The following is a 20,602-nucleotide window of genomic DNA, read 5'->3' on the forward strand; positions in this document are numbered from 1 at the left end:
AGTAACGTTTTTCTTTTCAGTGCAGTTAGTGCTTATAATTCTGAATGGCACTCTGCTTTCTTAGTCTCTTAAGCAGCTGCTTTATGTTGATGAATTTTGTTCAAGTACTGTGGCCATTTAAATGTCAGTTGTTTTGACTGGCTTATTACATAAATACTGCAGTTTGAAACTACTGTCTATACATTATTCCATGCTTCAACTATATCTTAAGATTGTGATTTTTTGTTATCATTGCTAGATTAAATTGAAAGGGATATAGAACAGCCTTTGCTAGACCCCTACACTGTCACTGACACCAAATGTCTTAGTGTGAAAAAGGCTCCTGAAACACCCAAGTGTGCCAATTCCTCTGATAATTTCTGAATTTTTAATATCTGTAGAAAGTTTTTAACAACCTATGTGAATATTTCCGGTAGTAATTGCATTTTTTTTTAACTGGTAATTAGAACAGAGATACAGGCTTTCACAGACGTTACTGCTGGATTAAATTCTCAACTCCAGAAGAAGTTCAGAATGTGTTACAGAAGGACCCCCACATTCTTGAAGGTTCCAAGGTAATGTGCTAATTCCTTTATTACCATATTCTTCCAAAGTGTTTTTAAGAATTTTGTCACTCAGTGTGTTTTTAACATTTTTAAAATCATTACCACTTCTGTTTATTCCCTCCTCTCAGCTTGAGTTGTTAGGGGTCAAGATCATAGAGATACCAGAGAGATCACACTCAAGAGACCAAAAACTCCTGCTATGCTAAAGTAATGTCAATGCAATAATACTGGTTGGGATGTGCTGTGCAACTAGTTCGTAATGCAGGTTTCTGCAGGTGGGTTCCAACATCTGATCTGGATGTTGAGTGGCAGGGGGAACGTGATAAAGTGATGCTAAGCTTCAAATTTCAGTGAAATTTATGTTTTCTTCAGCTGTTATTTCATACAGGAGAAATCAGCTGCTTGCTTTCATGTGTTCAGGATAACTGTAAAATCGCTTTAGTGCAGGATCTTGTTCTCTCAATCTTTAACATTTTAAATGTTAGTAAAGCAAAAAATAAAACATCTTGGCAATCTCAGTGCATTAATATATGTCATTGAGACAGTGTAATGGTCTCCTACACATACAAAAGTGTCTGTCCTTGACTGGTTGGCTAGAGCCAGACAACTGTATCCTCCAGCTCTGCTCCAGCATAGAAACACAGCAAAGCCATCTCACAACTTTCTCAACATTTACTGTGCAGTGGTATTGACAGATAAGGAATAAAGACCAGTGAGTCAATGGCTGCCCAAAGCCATTTTATTAGCTCTCATAGCAAAATAATTAGAAACTCGCATCTGGTATGTTCCCTAAATAGGGGATTTTCTTACAGACCTACATATGCTTCAGCTGATAAAACTACTCAGATGGCGTAGTAGAGAGTGAAACCATGAGCAACAGGCAGGCTGCTGTATCCTCTAATCAGTTCAAGCCTTTGATTAATTAATAAGAATTCTTCAATATCCTTTTGACAACTAATTTCTTATTTTGAGACTTTTAAATGCTAGGAGACAGTAAAAGGAATTGATGATAGACTTCAGTGGTGCAGTATTTTGATTGTGGTAAAGTATTTCACTTGCCATGGTTTATATTACTGCCTAAGTCATCACTGGTTGTGGTTACTTTGGTACCTATTCCCAAGAAGAACCAACCTGCGAGTTCCAACTGGTACAAAAATGGGAACAGAAATTAAGACTCCTGAAACTGTGATTAGATTGGCAGTAGATTGGTCCCTCATAAATTATGCTGAATTAGGATGTTATCTGTATACATTTATCATATTAGGTACTAGAAATAACATAGTAGTTAATGGCAATTAGTGGAAATTTTTGCTGCTTTTTGTTCTTGAAGCTGTAAGGATAGCCACATGCATTTAACTGCCTAGGCTTCAAAGACTATACTCTCACAAGAGGTGCATGCTAAGAGGCTTCTTTATAATGAAATAAAAAGCAGAAGGCAAGCAGTAGTTATTTACATTTCTTTAAAAATTCAGGCTTCTCTAGATTACATGAACACTTTTCCCAGTTTTTCTAGGCTAGGTTTAGTCAGTTACTTTTTATTAATTTCAATTGAAAGCACGAGTTTTTAAGATGCATTTTGCTGGTAAAACTAGCAGTTGGCTGTGGATATATATTCAACTTGCCTGTCAGGCCTGGGGCTTATGGAACTGAATCTGTTATAAATGTCTCTTCTGCTTTCTGTATCAGTGTTCTGGGTGATCAGAAATGAAAAATAACAAACTTTCTTGCCTTGCTAATTTCAATAATTTTCATTGGTTTCAGCTCGCTCTCAAACAGCAGATCTGTAGAAGACGCAGTCAAAGAAAGAGTCAAAGTGAGTGAGTGGTGGAAGGCGGCTTTATTTCACTAAATGTAAAGAAACTAAAATAAAGATTACTGAGAAACTATGAATGAGTACTTGTTTTAAAAGAGAATCCAGCTGTTTCCCTTCCCTTGTTCAAATAAACTGTATAGCCACACTAAAACACTGATTAACACCCCAGCATCTCTTACAGCATAAGATGATCATTATATACAGCAGGAAAGCTCTTAACAGATCAAGTCAAAGCTTCAGGTATCTACAAAAACTAAAGCTGTAGGAAGGGGGCTACATTCTTACGCTGAGGTGCTGGGCAGTGGGGAATCAGCAAAGTCAGAACTGGCTAAAGAATAATTGATTCCCTTATGAAATGTTTCAAAGTGGTCTCCATGTCTTCTTTCTCTTCAGGTAGCTGTCCCATGTAGAAGAGTTAGTGTGTGTATGTGTCCACAAGGTCAGAGTTGTGATACTGCCATCTTCCTGTACACCCAATATTAAAAACCTTTTTGCGTGAAGTCCAAGCTTGCAGTCCATTTCCCTACCTCTCAAGGAGCAGAGGCATTCAGTCCTTCCTCCTCTTCTTGCTCTCATGCTCATGTTCCTTAGGGCGGCTGCTGTCTGATGGCCGTTTAGAACCACCATGTTGCTTAGCTTCCTCCAGAAACTTGTCCAAACCAAATGGATCCTCCTCAAACTGAACTGGTCCATCTCTGCCCCTGCCTCTGGTGTTACGATCTGAGTTCGAAAACTCTTTGTCAGGAACAAACCTGCAGGAGAAGATGATACTCAGTTGACTACCGTCAAAGTACTAATTAAGAATATTTCTTAAATTTATTTCCTTACCTGTTGGTCTTTATTCGAGCCTCTAGATCATCACCATACATGTCCTTATCCAGATTTTTACTTGGCCTGTAGATGTTTTGGGCCATATCCTTGCCACTCCTCCAAGGCTGGTCATAAACGTTATAAATTTCATCCTCCCCTCCAGCAAAGCCACTATCCATACCCTGTGAAGAACAGCAGAACAGCACAAGTTAATCAACAAAATGTCAGATAACTTATTTTATCAACAAAATACATTGATGATATTACACAGTTACACAAAGATGACAGTGTGTGATTTACAACTGGTTTCAAATTAGTCCAAGCACTTTATGAGGATGTGAGTGGGTTTGGTTCTGGGATTAAGTCCAGAGAACATCACATTACAAGCCTCAGTCCTACTCTTCCAGATAGCAACAGGAAGGATTACAGGCCATCCGCATTTGAGAATAATGGATCATTTCAGTCTGCTCTGCAAGTACAGCTGTCTGTAATAGCTAAGTACAACCATACAGAAATGTGTATTACTCAGAATTTCTGGAAAACATGATTTAAGCTGACTGATCCAAATCACACAGAGGCTTATATAAACTCTGAAAGTATAAGTATCTGCTTGTTCATTTTTGGTTCATCAGCTTTCCCTTCCTGCCTGCAAGTCTTTCACTGGAGACATGAAGAAGAGTGATTGACAAACTGCAGGTCTATTGAGGGATTTGCTGAAGGCCAATCTATTTTGTCATCTCTGAATAGTATAAAATTCAAGGAAAACAGAAGTTGCTGTTAACTCTTTGTATCTTCAGAAGTATTAACACAAGCAGTAATGGGAATAGAAAGTATTTACTTGCTTCTATCTGAAAGCAATTTCCTATTCAGTCAGTACATTTGTACAAGAGAAGAAAATGAGGTCACTGCAGCTTGAAGGAAAAATAGTTTTTCTCCCCATTCCCCAGTGAGAAAAATCATAACAAAAACACTTTAATGCAGCTATACACTTATTTTTTTTTTTTTTTTGCACACGTTCTGGATAAAGGAAATCAATAGCTTCCTAAACACTTATGTAAAGATTTTTTTTTTCTGAATTTATCCACACCAACCATGAGAACAGCCTCTCTTAAGTATTCTGTCTGTACCCACAAAGGAATGATGAGCATGTTCTCATAGAAAGCTACACAGCTGTGAAAAGTATTTTACCTTGCTCTGGTTGAACAGCCTCTGGTCATATTGGATTTCATTGGATGGCCTGGGGTTTGGTACCCCCAGGGCAATAACTTCACTGATATCTCTGTTCTCATTTCTTTGCAGCTTTGACCTGAATTAAAAATTTGAAAGTTTTATGAGGTCAGTAAACCATACTTGTTGACACGCTCAATTGCAACCCAATCCTGTATTCCCCGCTAACGATTTGCCTCAGGAGTCAGATTTTGACTGTTGTTCTCCCTTACTAGGTAACATTTAAAATTTGTCTCCTGGCAAAGGAAACATTTGGAAAAGTTATGTTCAGCTGGGCATGACATTTAAATTTGCTTTCCACTATCTGCAATTCACATCAAGCTGACTTGGTCTAAAATGTCATATTTATTTTTTGCAAGAATTAGTGTAGTTATATCCTGGAAAGGCCGAGCAATCCAATTTCAACATACTAGAGATTTTAAGCATCCAGAAACCATTTGCACTCAGAAATCTCAGTGGCTTCAGCTAATAAGATACTACAGCCTACCTTCATAAATCCAAGCTTACTTAAAATGAACAGCTTCAAGAAACAAAGCCACTATTGATAACTCTGGTCTCACCAAAATTAGAAGATTCAGGTTTCAATCTTTGCTGTCAACATGTTAATTAAACCTGAACATAAAACACTGAAGAAAAATCCACTCAAAATCAACACAGCACACTCCTCGTTCCCATTCATGTGGAAAATTCTACATTTTGAAGAAAGTACTACAGTATTTTAACACAGTAATGCCTTTTCATACAATGAACAAACTGTGCTTCATACAAGTGACTATCTCCACAAGATACAACTCAGGCACTTTTATCAAAAAAAGGAAAGCCCAGTAGCCCCCAGGTTCCCTAGTGGGGAAGTCATTGCCAGTACAAGAATAAACCAGCTTTTCTGGTGACTCACCTTTTATCAGGGGCTGCCCGGGAAAGATTTCTGTCATGCTGCCTCTCTTTGCGCCTGTCGTGTCTGATTTCGTCTCTTTCTCTAGCTTCTCCATCCTCTGAACAAGTAAAGATAACTCATTATAGACAAATATTTGAAGTTTGAATTAATTATACCACAGACATTGGCACAGTAATTCAATTCAGTATTATTTTACAGAAGAGTAGTGACCCTTAGCACTATTTAAAATGTTACACTTTAAATAAACTGAACACATGAACATCACAGCTTTCTTATGCCCCAAGCAAATGACTGTTCTTGGAAAGTCAAAGCCGACATCCTAACAACTATGTTCTTCCATCTTTCAAGAGCTTAGAATAACTGTCTGTCTAGGAATTAATATCCTAAAACATTTACAGATCATTATATCATAATTCTAAGGGTAAAAGTATCATTGAAACATACAGGGATTTAAGTGTTTTGAAGAACATTATGTGATGCAATATCAGAAAATCACTCAGGTTGGAAGGGAGTCTAATTCAAAACCTGCTATCAATGCTGAATTCAAACCAGGTTGGTCAGGGCTTTTTCCTACTCAGGTGAGGAAAACCTGCAAGGATAGAGACTGACAGATTTCCTAGGCAACCTGTCCCACTGCTGTTTGTCCTCATGGTGAAAATCTTTCTCCTGACACATAGCTGAAACCTCCTGCTTCAGCTCTTGACCACTGTCTCATTCTTCCACCATGCAACTTGGTGAAGTGCTCTGATAATAATTTAGGGATCACTGTGATATGATCTTCTGGGTAACCTTCCCATTATCGGGCCCCAATGGCACATCATCTCCTAGCAGAAGCAGCCTTATTCTCTCAGCATCTCCTTCCTGAACAGGCAGTTACTCTAGTTCCATGACCATTCTGATGCCCTTTCACTGAACTGACTCCCATTTATCAATGTCTTTCTTGTACCTGGAGGCCCATAACTGCACGAAGTACTCCAGATGATATCTAACACGAAACCAATAAAAGGAAATTATTACTTCCCTTGACTACTGGTTACACTCCTGCAGATGCAGCTTTTATGCCCTTAGCATTACTATTACCGGGGCACACTGCTGGCTTATATTCAGCATATTGTCCACTACAACTCCTAGGTCCTTTCCAACAGAGTGGCTCTCCAGCTGGCCAGCCCCCAGCCTTTTGGTAAGAGGTTAGTGCTTCCCAGCAGCAGGATTTGGCATTATATGACCATACCCCCCCATCTTCTGAAGAGATTGTAACTACTTTTTAAGTTAATAATCTTGATTTTTGAAGCGTAATTTCCATCAGAATAGAAGACAGCAAAATAGAGACAATTTAGTTCGGCTGGCAGCAGGGTTTTTGGGGCCTACTGGCCAACAAAATTGCAGCTCTGCAAGATCAGTTACAACAGTGCAAGAGCCAGAATATTGCATTTATCACCTTTGATAACTTAAAAGATGGTTTAGTTCTTCTAGACAAATCTGCCCTTCATCTGCAATAAGCTTAAAAAATTAGTTTAGAACTGTCCATGAAAGCCATCAATTGCACTGATGCATTATTAACTTCTAAATTCTCAGGGTCCTAAACCTGTATACACCAATATATTGATGCGAGGTTCAAATCTGCATCCCATCAAACTAGCCAGTGAATTAACCAATAAAGACATGAACTGATGTCATACTTTGAAATTTCAGCTGGTATTTAGATATTTTAAGTTCTCAGATTATTACTCCAAACCCACACTTATGAGTATTAAAAAAAGCCATAGCATCTTAATGACAGAGAAATGTACCTTTCTCAACATGGGTTTTGATCCCTGCTCTTCTCTCCCTGGCTTTCTGAGCCATTTCTCGGAGCTTTTCCTCATGTTTCTCCTTTTCTTTCTGAGCCATCTTCCTCTCCACCTGGGCACGCATCTCTACTGCCTCCCGAGCCTGCACAAAAAAAGACACGGTTAAAAATATAGAAAGTGTAGCACCTGGGACATACGCAGATCTGTCATGGACTTAGCCAGTAAACAGGACACAAATGAAGGCAAAATTAGGAAGCTTAAATCCCATCAACCACAGCAGTTAGAGCTGAGAGACAAGACCCATAAATTCCAATAACTGAACGCACACTGAGCCCATGATTCAGAGATAGGGGGGATAAGGCCTTACATCTTAGGTTAGCAAAGAAGCAGGACAAATCAAAAAGCTACAGCCTATTCACAGCTGATTTTCTGAAGGAAATTAACATACAAAGATGGTAAAACTATATGGAACAAAACAGTGTGAAGAACTACCTGACCTTTCTGTCAGCAATATAGAGTGCCTCAGCAAGTTTGGCAAAGTTTTCATTAATATGAACGGTCTGCAATCCTCTGCCATCTGCAGCCAGACGCTTATCTAATGGAATGGTGTAACCCTACAGTGGGAACAGAGAGGCAGTTAATCACAGAAACAGTATTTGTAATAACAAGCATTATTATATTCCTTGTGTAAGGAAACAAAAACACATACAAAATTCACAGCCCATCATTATTATGCCTCAATGGATCTCTTTTTCATATGTACTTCAAATTCTTGCCAGGTAATACCAAGCTTCACTCCAATTCCACCCACCCACCAAATCCAAATCACAGCTTCCCTTCAAGGTTCATGTTAGGACAAAAGACAGTTTTGAAGTGATAAGGTCCACATTTTGCTTTGTGTTAAGAACTACAGATAACAGCTTCTTCAGTCTCTAAGCTTTTTTACAATTTTTTGCTTAAAAATTGTTTTACCTAAACTGTTTTCATACCTGTTAAGAGATTAGCTGATTCAAAATGAGAAAGTGACAAGGCAGCCAGCAAAACTAAGACACACTAAATGCCAATTTTGTTTTCCAAAGCTGAAACTCAAAATTATTTATAGATTTTTTTTTGTGAGCTCTACAAAATTTTTGCTTTGGTTTTAGCATCTGTAACCTAAAATTTGATCTCCTAATTAGCATCAGTCCCAGTTAGACAGCTGTGTTGGAGTAGGAAAAAAAAGTGACATCCAAACATAAAGCTTTTCCTTCCTCCATTTGAAGGGGCTGTCTCAGGACAACAGTTTAGTACATTTCAGAATGATCAGACTAGTTACTGCAGCAAATAAATTCTCTCCTCTCTAGGAACATAAACTTAATAACTGATAAAAATCAAAGCCACAGGACATACCTACTCAAAAAAGGAACAAAACCTAGCTGACCAGTGATAAAAATTAATTAATGAAAGAATCCAAAAAGGAAAACTTTCCAGAAATATCGACTGCAGTATTAAAAAGAAACATGCTTGGGTCTCATAGTCTGCTGTTTTTCAGTTTGGATGGCTTTACTTTGTGACCCTGAGAGATTTTGAATTTGGACTGCACTATCATGGGGATTTTAACTAAGATAAATTTTTCCTCTCAAAATTTATCATCTCTGGCAAGAAGTAACATATTCACCCTCAGTTCTATACTCTCAATTGGACAACCTTTATATGCCAAACTGAAGAAAAATGAACTGTATCATTATGTGCTCTCCATGCTGGAAACAGCTGGTTTACCTAACTTTAGATGCTTGACATCAGTATTATTCAAGCTTAAATCATTCACTTAAGTTTCCCATCAGGGTGCAGCATTAGAAAAATAAATTTATGACAACTTAATTACCTTTGCATTTTTCCAGTTTGAAATGCATGGAGGAATTTTCCACTCTTGCTGCTCTTTCACAGTCATCTGATTTAAGAGAATAAGCAAAGTCATCTTCAGATTTATAGCAAAAGGAAATACTGTTTTCTTCCTCAAAGGCAGCTATGAAACTATTGAAGTAAGTTAAAATAGAAAGTTTAGGACTCCACAACAAAAGCCCAGCTCTTCTTAGCAGCAGTAAGACTACAGAACCAAGAATGGTTTGATTGGAATGGACCTTAGAAATCAGCTGGTTCCAAACCCTCTGCCGTGGGATTTATTTTTGCACTGTATCTTTGCCAGCACTGAATAAAGTCCTGACAGCTCTTCAGCATCCTCTTAAGCCTTCATCACCCAGGCTGTAACTCACAGCCAGCTTGTTAACATCCACACATTTAGCAGCTATTCAAGTTGTACCAAACTGATGAACCACCACTACACTCATCTCTCAGAAGGAGCAAATCCTTAATGACACAACTCAGTGTTACTAAGGATTAGCTAAAACAGTGTTGTCTAAAAGCAACATAAGAGTACCCAGGCTAAAGCCTTGGTCAGCTCATTCATGCCATGAACAAATTCAGCAATGCATCCCTACATAAAATATATGAGACATCTACTCAACCTTTGACAAGATAAATGAAAAGACAGCTACTTTCAGAACCACCCAAATTAAAAAAAGAAAAAAAAAACAAACAAAAAGACTGCACTGGGCACCAAGTTTATCACTTCACATCAGAAGATAAGTAATGAGAAGGTACATAGAAATGAACTAGATTGAAGAAGAATTTGTGGAACCACCTTAGCATTCAAAACTGAGAACAGCTATGGCATTTCATACCTTTCTACTTGGAGAGTGCATTACAGGTGCTGGAGGAGATGGTGGTCCTCGTGGAATCTTCTTGTTAATTCTGAGCGATTAAGAAAACAATTACAATTAGTCAGCATGCTGCACAGAAATACGCTTCAGAATCTTCTATTTGCCGTGAGCAAGCCATGAATACTTACTTGAATCTTGGAGGCTCCATAGGGTCCTTCTGCATTTCCACCATCCGAATAACTCTCTGTTTTGCTCCAGAGTTGAATGCAACTCCTTGCTGAGATGGTGTGTACCTGAACAAAACACAGTGCTCAGCTCTCTGCACACAGCTAGGTATTTCTTTCCCACCTATTTTCACTCAGTTCACTGCTCTAGTTGTGGTTTCATTTTATCCACAACAGTTTAAGAGTACCCAACTATGAATGTCAGCAGCAGGCAACTGCACAGATGATAAAGCACTGAGTGCAGACTCAGTTACACCAGACAGAATGTAACTTCTCTTCAGGGCTATATTCTCCTGTTCAACCTAGAGTTTGAAATAGAAGAAAAACAAGTACAGTACACAGAGCTTGTCACAATACTCCCTATCTATGTCTGTGAAGCCCTGGTGTTTTCTTACTGTTCATTAAGAACCTCTTCACATACCTTTTTTCAGAATTAACTTCAAGCCAAGTGTAACCCTGCCCAGCCTCCTCATAATTCCAATTGTTTCCAACTACTCATTTTCTGTGAAGGAAGAACTTTATTACATGTCTTGTTGTGGCTTGAAACGTGCAGTAAATACTTTGCTTTCAGGGCAGCATCATTAATAATGATCCCTGGCAAATATGTGGTTTTTTGCTAAAACACTAACACCTCCAAAGTGCCATAACTCATGACACATTAAAGACATATTTCTACGCACTTCAAAGTAGGTGATTATTAGTGGGTTAATTCAAAATGCAGAAGCCAGTTTCATATTCCTTACAGAAGAATAGAATTCAAGAGGAATTTCTGTTCTCAGAAATTCAACAAATATGCCATTTTAATCCATTTCGTGTATCACACCATTTTACAGAAACACCAGCGCTACATACCGAATGTACTGTGCAGGAGCTAGTTTGTCAGCAGCTCGAACTGGCATGGCTGCTGCAACTTTTTGGGAGACTGATTTCTCCAAGGCTGCTCTTGTCTTCTCTGTTATCTGAAGAAAAAATCCACAGTGTACATCTTATCCCATTGCAAGACATCAAGCATACCACTGCTAACTAGGCACATCAGTGCATACAATACCTCTCTAATTGCCTCCTCATCTGGTCTCTGCAGTTCAGGATCATCCACATTCATGACCTCTTTTGGCACAAGATCTGTGTACTTGCTGTAAATGACCTGGAAGACATTAGATTCTACTAGTGCTGGTGAACACAGGAATAAATGTTCATATATCAAAGGAAATGTTTCAGGCTTAGACTATACTCTGGGTACTAATTAAAATGAATATGCAGCTATAAATACATTATGATTACATATTGTTCAATTAGAAGATCTGTTTACATATATACTCTGGACCCCATTTTACAGATGGAGTAATTGAAGAAACAAAGCAATCTGATAAAGATAATTATATAAGTTGCTCTCAGAACTGGCATTAGACAGCAGTTTTTTGCTTCCCATTCCTAGTATTTTCCTTTATTAAGGACCCCAAACGGATAAAATCCCACACGTTTTTACTTCTGTTTTCAAGGATTACTCAAGAATTTGATAGAAGTATTTTTCACAATCTGTGTTTTTTTCAATTCACTATGTTTACTGGTTTCTTGAAAAAATAAATACTTGAGAAACCTTGACACTTTTCCTTATATAGGTACTTGAGTTTTCACACAACCTGCAGCTAGCTCCTGGCAGCTCTAAGTCCCAATTTTAAACACAGGGAAAGAACACTATTAGATGGCTTCAGGGAAAAATGTATCGTATTACATTAATGCTTCACATGTATCCAATAAAATAGGAAGTTTTAGTTCAAAGGGTTAAAACATCAGGAACTATTATTTCAAGTTCATTATACAGCACATGTCCAACTACAAAATTAACCTTTGGCTTCAGCATTAATTAACCACAAGGAGCCATTTTCTATTTCTCAGCCTTCTCTCCTAAAATTTAATCATTAGTATCAGTAGTATTCTAGCTTCTCAGATCCTGAATGAAGGACATTGGAAGAGAAATATTCCTCTAAGGTAATTAACTTATAAGTCCAAGTGTCTTGCTGAAGAAGAATATGAAAAACAAAGTATGCTGAAGGAGCTTTAGAGCATCCCAAAAGACAAAAAAAAGGAAATAAAAAAAGCTACTCCTTGTGGTGGTCCAAGTGAGATCTAAAAACCACTTGACACTGGGGTACAAATTATCTATATAAACTATTTAAACTCTGAAGTATTGTATGGAAACGGCAAGAAGCTTTATTATGGAAGAAATATATAATAGATTAAACTATCCTGAAAATACAAATATTTCTGTTGCCATCAAAAACTTGATACACTTGCATGTTTTAATTGTAGTCTTTTTCTGAAGTGATTAAAAGAGGCAGATAGTGAATTTACATTTATTTTTATTGTTTTTCTAGACATTTATCTTGTTTTATGAGTAATGTTGAGATATTTCATTCATCTAAGCTAAAGAGGAGACTAGGATTGTTTGATATTGTACTGTGCCCATCCACTACCATTTTTCAATCTACTAAATTTGAAAGGAAACATAAGCCTGAGTAATCATTCTGCTACTGAAAAGCAGAATTTCCTTCTAGGCAGAAAGAAAAACCTCAAGTTTTGCTACAATTACATGATTCCCTGGCTGGGACAGCCTTAACAGGCAGCAATTAGATGAAGCAATGCTACTACAGTCAGAAAGAGAATAATATTACCTAACTGGCTAAGACACTGTACCACATGGCAGGGTTTAGACATGAATCACATTCAGAGTCTCACAAGGCACTTGATACATGCAAGTGTCTTGATAGAAATTTCTTAATTTGCTACACAGAAATCCTCAACATATTTTGTTCTATATATCTCTATATAGCCAGCCCTGTACAGTGCTCATCAGTCTTAAATGTAAATCAAGAATTTTCATCAAGCAATGCAGCATGAATGTCCTCCTGGTCAAAGAACGGTTTCTCCATATGAAGTACATAAAATTTAAGAAGTCATTAAGGTTACCTGGTTGTAAGCCTGTTACACACACCAGAAAACAAACTGGTAGCAAACTCTCAAACCAAGCTCTGCCACAAAGGCAAATAAGTTGCGAGTAAGTAACACTTCTGATTATTTGAGTAAAGATTCATGTTTTCTTGACCTGTCCCATACCTGCGACAGGACTTCCTTTAACAATGGAACTACTCTCTTGTAAATGTTTTGATTGAATCAACAATCCTGGGAATAAGACCTGTAAATAAGCATCATCATTGGTTTTTTTTCTCCTTTAACAAATAAGCCACAGCCTTAGGCCATGAAGAAGAAATCAAACTCCAGCATATAAAGTTATTCCTGCTGTAAAAAGTAAGGGACCTAACAGTTCCATTCCTTGATGTCACTCTTTCTTCTATCTTTATAAAAACACCAGATGTTATGTTCTTATTTTCCTAATAAAGGGACAGCAGCAATCTCATACAAATATATCACTATTGATGCATTATTTTAGCGTAGCTTTTAGTAATGTAAGTAGAGAAAGTATTGAAAGAATTTACAGCAGCACAAGAACTAACCACACAGCTAGGCAAAAAATCCTTCATCTCGACAACCAGATGGAACTCCATCCGCAGATCCATGAGGTCATGCATCCAGGCCTGTCAACGTTATCCAGCATTTCATGTCTAGCAGACTTTCTGCCAACCCCAAACAGGAAGCTTGTCAGACTAGCACATTGATGTCAGTGTTTTTCAAGGAAAATACTCTGAAGCCACTATTTTTAAAATACATAAGGGAACAGATGCAAGGGAGATGAACCAGTGCAACAGCAGAAACTGCTGACAAGTCATCTCGAGATAGGGGCTGGGTGATGGAACTGCTGCCTCTACAAGAAGGCAGAATACTAAATTCAACTTCGAAAAATCCATAAGCTGTAGCAAGAAAAAAATTTGCTTCCTAACTCAGACAAAACAAGTAGCTCCTAGAAAAGGTTCATAAACTCATCTCATTTCTGGCAGGCTGCTAAGCATCTGTTTCATTTAGCTCTAAGTATTAAGATCGAAGAAATAGTGAATGATGGCTGCAGCTCTATGGAAAATGAAACTTCTGCATCTAATCCTACTGACACGGTACTATCAGAAGCTCTTAAGAGAAAATATTCCATATCATTCAACTCAACACAGATCACTAAAGAACCACTCCCTATGACATATCTGGGAATATTTTCTCCTGTAAAGCAAAACAAACCAAGCAATAGCAGTTCTGCTGTTTCCAGTGAAATTGTTTCAAATAGCTTCTGCAGCTATTGTTTCAATAGTTTCTGCAGCAGAGAAAGTCAATTTTATCCTGAGCTACATCAAAAGCAGTGTGGCCAGCAGATTGAAGGAGGTGATTCTGCCTCTCTACTTTGCTCTGGTGAGACCTGAGCTGGTGTGATGCATCCAGCTCCGAGGCCCCAAACACAAACACAACCTTGACCTGTTGGAATGAGTCCAGATAAGGCCACTAAGTTGACCACAGGGTTGTAGCACCTCTTCTACAAAGATGGTGTGAGAGAGTTAGTGGTGTCGCAGCCTGGAGAAGAGAAGGCTCCAGAGAGACCTTACAGAAGCCTTCCAGTACCTAAAGGAACCTACCAGCTGGAGAAGGATTTCCTATAAGGCCATGTAGTGACAGGACAAGGGGGATGTGCTTTAAGTTGAAGGAAGGCAGGTTTAGATCAGGATTAGGAAGAAATTCTTTACAGTGAGGGTGGTGAAGCACTGGAACAGGCCCAGAAAAGCTATGGATAGCCCAACCCTGGATGTGTTCAAGGCCAGAATGAATGAGGCTCTGATCAATCTGGTCTGGCAGAGGGCATCCCAACGCAAACCATTCTATGAATCTGTAATCTTCCCTCAGTTTTACTCCCCTTTGACTCAGAATACTTAATCTTTACTCTCAGCTTTTACATCCAGCTGGACGCAATCAAGATCAACCTGACACAGAAGGCAGAGCTCAGGATTCAGGAAACCCAGCTCTACAGAGCCTGGTTTTAGAAAAGTCCCACATCTCTTACATCTTGGCGAATGAGAAAGAATATTACTGCCTTCATTATAGACAAGATATGGAAAGTTAATGAAAGTACAGATCTTCATCAATCAAATATGACAAATATTAACAGCTTGAATTTAACTCTACCTGTTGAGAAGCATTTTCCGAACTTTAAAGCAAATAAGACACAGTGAAAGATTATGGTTTTTTTTGCCTCAAGCCTACTATCATATCTAATTATTTTTCAAACATACTAAGATTCCAATCTGAACAGTTCTATTAGATACAAATAAAAGATAATCTGACAAGTAAGTAAAGATGTATTTGACAAGTTATAAGAATGAGGGTTTAACTACACTAATTTTTTTCTTATTATTTGGTTCACAGCTCCCCCAAAATTGATATGATTACTTCTTGTCTAATTATCTGCTTGAAATTATTTTGTATACTTTTGACAAAGTGGCATTTCTATTTAGCATGAAGTATCAAATATTTAGTAAAATAATTATTCTAATAGAATTAATATTTTATCACCTTCCTCTTGAAAAATAATTCCAGACATTAGATAAAGTCTGATGGATGGAACTTCAAGAAAAGTCCCCTCAAAAAAAAAATATTGCTACTGCTGTTTTTTTTTCTTTTTAGTTTAACTACTTTCTTCCACATGATGGTATGCAGTTCAGTTTGCACTCATCTTTTTCAAAGGTAATGCACAGGATGAGGATATGCAAGGTGTGATACTTTGACACTCAGATATTAATTAAATATAAAATCCTACTGGCTGTAGAATCTATTTAAAGCAATAAATTTATCTGTTTAAAGTATTTTCCCTGATATGCTTAGAATGCCCATCCTATTTTTTTGATTGAGAGGTAAAGTTTGTATTTTGGTTTCCTCCCTTTGTCAAATGTAGTAAGACATGGGGCATATTACATAATCATAAGCTTTCAAGATACCTTAATTTAAAGCCCAAGAAGTCAAATTATTTTGACAACAACTATTCATATCTATTAGCTAAAACACTCTTTGTCGTTTACACTGTTTATACTTTCTATACAGAAGATGCTTGCTGGAAGGAGCAGCTGGCCACACACTCATCAGCCCCCAACACCTGCTTTAGAGAATTCAAGTCCACGGAGCCCACTTGGCTACACTTGAAAAGGCAGGTGTAAATACTCCTTAAAGTAGACTTAGGAGACCCAAGTATGTGATCTCCTTAAAATTATTTAGGACCTCAAGTGTCATCTCTTGGTTTTAGAAAGGCTACTTGATACAGAAAGTTGAAGTTTCCCCTAAAAACCCCGTAAGAATCTTGCTATCTCTGAACTCAGCACAAACCTTTCCTAGTATAACCACTGGCAATACTTGCTGCTGCACTTAAATAACAATAGCAAAAACAGAGACCAAAACCACTGAAAACAACCAGAAGTGTCAAATGTTGGATCAGTACGACACAAGGTGCAATATTCTAAAGGCTGACCTGTGTCTTCTCTCCATTTTTTGCCCCCTCTCTCCACATGCTAAAATGAGGCTGCAGAACTGCTTTCACTTTCTCGCCTTCACTGGAAAATGATAAGTGCTAAGCCATCAAGTAAGTTCTGTGTAGAAATTTTCCCCATCTTTGCCTTATCATTTAATTACATTACAGAGAAGATCACAATTTCTGTCTGACACTATTTTAATTCTTAAATAAGAAAAGAGGACACAATCCATGTGGCTAATGCCAGACCAATGAATTCAAGGATATGCAATGTGTACATACAACTTTTCCAAGCACATATGCCAGCTGACATATTGGAAGAAATATTACCTTGTCCTTTGACTGTCCTTGTCGAGCGATTGCATCGTATTTTATTTTTCCTTCTGCATCCACCTGAACAGCCAAAGCATTGGACATTTTCTTCTTTCGGCCCATATCCAACGGATATTGGGCCACGTGTATTTCTGGGAAAGCACCCCCATCTCCAAAATCCTACAGAAAACAAACAGTAGTGAATGTCCAAAAGACAAAAAAATACAAAATAGAATGGAAAAGGAGATTGATTTCAACAACTAATTTGGTAAGCATGTTCCAGTAACATTATTCTTTCACCGGTAAGAAAGCAATTAATGAGAGAACTCACAGTTATTAAAAGACACTGAAATGCAAAGATATCTTGCAGTAATTATTTCCTGCACAAAGTAGGAACAGATATGACTGACTAGAATAAGCAGGCAATACTATGCTAGAGACAATACAAAATTAAGTATTTAATTCTCATGTCAGTTATTAATCAGAACTTCAAAAACTGACCATCTGAAATAAAGCAACTGTGGATACGAAAATTACAAGAGCAGCATTTTAATGAAGACTTCTACTGGTTATTTGTTGCATTTCATACTGTAATGAAGAAGATAAAAAAACCATTCCATTCTTTTCAAAGCCTGTAGCTCATAGCTTTATAATGCCACATGTGTCAAACATTCCCTTACTTTGATGTGTAAACACACTGAAAATTGGGCCAGCACCCAACAGCCCAATATTCTTACAGTTTATTTCTCTCTCCTACAACGTGTTGGTGTAAAAGCATTTAATAAACAAATAACCAAAACACTTCTTAAAGCAGATCACCCTGGTTCAGTACCACAGAGGATGCAGTGGTACCATTTAGACAGCAACTTCAGGCTACAGTTTCAAATGCAACACCTTGGAGGAAGCATTCGCTTAAAGCAGCATGAGCATCAATCCCTTTCTCTGTTGCAATGGCAAGGCTAACGTGGAATTTAGTAACAAAACAGATGAAGAAATAAGAATGGGTGTCCGGAGCAGATCAATTTCCCTCCATGCTCACCATGTGACCAGGCAGGTACCACCACTGTGAGGGAGTGCATTGAGACTGGAAATGACCAAGCAGAACACTTCCAAACAAGGACAGTGTGCTTATCCCATCAGCAAATGCTTCTTGAAACACAGTTTCCATTATCTGAAATTTTCCACTGGATGTCCCACATTCAACAATTAGTTGTTAAAATATTAGCCACAACTAAATTCAGTCATTCTTCTTTTTTTTTTTTTTTTAACTCTTGATTTATTAAGAACAGGTTTTATATTTTCCAGCAATGGCAGTCCAGGGTCACTGGAAAAGGTTATGCTTTGAAAGCATTTACTGCAATTTGCACTTGTTTATGAAGCAGAAAGGAGCCCTTAACCGGCTCTTTGGGATGTGTATTAATTTGTGGTGAAGTGGTGCTGGAAAGTCTTCACAAACCTTCATCACCTGGCTTCTTAAAAATTTCTTTTTTAACATTAGGAAAGAATAAGCACTAAAACAATAATTTTAATACCTAACAGTGTAGGAAGGGAAACTTACACTGGGTATAATGAAAGTGTAACTTCTGACATCATACATATGCAGCATATGACTAAATGCTGAACCAACAGAATGCTTCCTTTCAGTGAACCACCAGAACTACTATTTGAAGTACATGGATCACCACAGAACAGTGTTGGATTTACAAAAATGGCACTCAAACATAAATGAGGGCAATGTTGTCACAAGGTGATGAAATTATGGTATTTGGAAACAATGTAGGATCATACATGAACTACTGTAATAAAACTTCAACAGCATGCTTGTTCCAAGAGCACTGGCTTGTGACTCATCAGAACAGGTCTCAGAAGTCATTGTCAAGGATCACTTCAAACTGCAATGTTTTCCTGGCTCACAGTAAGAGACTGTACTAAGACAGTTTTGTTATCAGATTACATCTGATATTTTCTGTATTTTCTTTTCTGTATATATCTGTAATTTCTTTCTACCTTTAGCAGTTCCAGTTTACATTACATTAAACTGGCAAGGGTTAAAACACATAACATTGTTCAAAACTCTTTAGCCACTAACATACTCAAACAACAAATATTTGACTAATTTTTAACTTTCCTTCCAGCTATAATAATTTTGTCCCCCAATAGCAGCTATCTTTTTGAACAGAACACATGAATGTTTTCTTCTTTGATACACACACACTCACTTATTTCAGCTATAATCCAGAATGTGCATTTAACACTAAGAGAGGAACAATATGGATGTCTTTCCCAGGGGAGCCTTGTGTTCATAGACTGTAAGCCCAAAGGACCACAGACGTACTTCTACATTACAACACAACAATCTCTGAACAGAAGTAGACATAGACCATCCTGTTTGCCATCAAATGTTTTAAGGAATATGGTAAATTAGAACCTCTCCCAACACAAGAATATATCAAGCAGTCTGGGTGATGTACATTGTAAGGCTTTGCACAATTCTCAGCCACATTCAAGGTGATCAGAGTTTATTTCTACTCCAGAACATTTTTTTCCCTTTTAGCAGACACATTACTATTGTATCAATTTAAATATTTACCTCTAGCACGCGTGGTATCCATCCTTTACGGTAACCGTATGGGGGAGGTTCCCTTCTGGACGAGACCAGAGCAGCCTGCCTGGATCTCTGAGCTCTTGCTCTTTCTTCTAGTTCTAGTTGATCTTGGGATAGCTGGGTTGGAGCTGGCAAAAAACTGGACACCCATGGAGAGCAACCAAAAGAAAATGAAATAAAAAGTTCATTCTGGTAACTTCACTCACGGACACTCAACTATGTTTGAGTCAACTTCTCGCTAAATTAATACTTCCTCAACAATCACTCTCTATAGATTAAGAAACAATTTATGAAACTTGAGCATTGCACTCATAAATGTGAGAGCAGCTTCTGAGATTAGAGTTGCAATGTGTGCTTTCTCAGCATTCTGGGAGACTCCAACAAAAACAAATGCTAAATTCAGACACATTCATATCTTTCTTGAACAGAAGAGTGGCAATGCCCGTTTTCCAACAGGAATGTCACATATTAGCGGTATTCTTTACACTACCATGAATAAGAAATAAATATTATGTTCCTACGTCTCTAGTCCCAATGCTTCGCTCTTTCTCTCAAGGCAAACACCCATAGACAGATCTGACAACGATCTCCCCTCTCAACGCTTGACACCTCCCTGCCAGGGGCAAGTCGAACCCCAATTTCTTAACTTCCACCTTTTCATCTTTTCTTGTCTACACAGCCCTTTTGCGCATTTACTAAGACAGTATCCAGAGAAACTCGGGATTCCGGGGCAAGCACCGGAACTGCATTCCCATGCCCTGAGACACTACAACTCATAACAAAGACCGCTCGCCCTCTCTGACGGTGAGAAAACCTCTACAAAACCCCACGGACCCAACCGAGGCGGAGGAGCTCCTTCCACCCGCAGTGAACAAGCGAAAGAAGCAGAGCCCTGACCAAGGGCCAGACATTCGCTCCCGCCAGGGCCCCCACGGGCCCTCGCCGCACTCTCTGCCGCCGCGGCCCGGCCGCCGGGCCTACTGCCCAGGAGAGGCCGCGGCCCCTCAGAGCACTCCCGAGCCGCAGCCGCTCCCGTCGGCGAAGCCCCCCAGCGCGGCGGGGAATCCCCGGGCCGGCCGGGAGTGCCGCATGGCCCTCAAGGCCCGGGTGGGCCCGCCCGACCCACCTGGTAAGCGCCATCTTGACCGCGTACACCGTCCACTCGACAGCGGGCCGCCGAGGAGGGGGAAGGCAGAGAGACCTGCACATGCGCAAGACCCGCAGCGTACCCTGG

At 38.7% G+C, this 20,602-nt stretch overlaps 2 protein-coding genes across 2 annotated transcripts in view; one reads left to right on the forward strand and one right to left on the reverse strand.

The window, feature by feature from the left end:
* The window catches only part of SLIRP (SRA stem-loop interacting RNA binding protein), a 3,992-nt gene extending 1,561 nt beyond the window's left edge, over positions 1-2,431 (forward strand). Inside the window, exons 3-4 of the mRNA XM_009101852.4 lie at positions 447-554; positions 2,307-2,431. Coding sequence (XP_009100100.2) covers positions 447-554; positions 2,307-2,366 — 168 coding nt within the window. The 3' untranslated portion in view covers positions 2,367-2,431. The remainder of the gene's footprint in view (positions 1-446; positions 555-2,306) is intronic.
* Positions 2,364-20,602, reverse strand: SNW1 (SNW domain containing 1). Its single transcript, XM_009101853.4, has 14 exons — positions 20,495-20,602; positions 19,354-19,507; positions 16,782-16,943; positions 11,052-11,147; positions 10,856-10,962; positions 9,968-10,072; positions 9,801-9,870; positions 8,945-9,010; positions 7,578-7,694; positions 7,081-7,222; positions 5,291-5,387; positions 4,357-4,474; positions 3,187-3,350; positions 2,364-3,110 (listed from the first exon to the last, which is right to left on the reverse strand). Exons 1-14 carry the CDS (start codon positions 20,575-20,577, stop codon positions 2,906-2,908), a joined length of 1,686 nt encoding a protein of 561 aa, XP_009100101.4. The 5' UTR covers positions 20,578-20,602; the 3' UTR covers positions 2,364-2,905.

The sequence above is a fragment of the Serinus canaria genome, chromosome 5, assembly GCF_022539315.1.
Source record: "Serinus canaria isolate serCan28SL12 chromosome 5, serCan2020, whole genome shotgun sequence".
NCBI classification, from domain to species: domain Eukaryota; kingdom Metazoa; phylum Chordata; class Aves; order Passeriformes; family Fringillidae; genus Serinus; species Serinus canaria.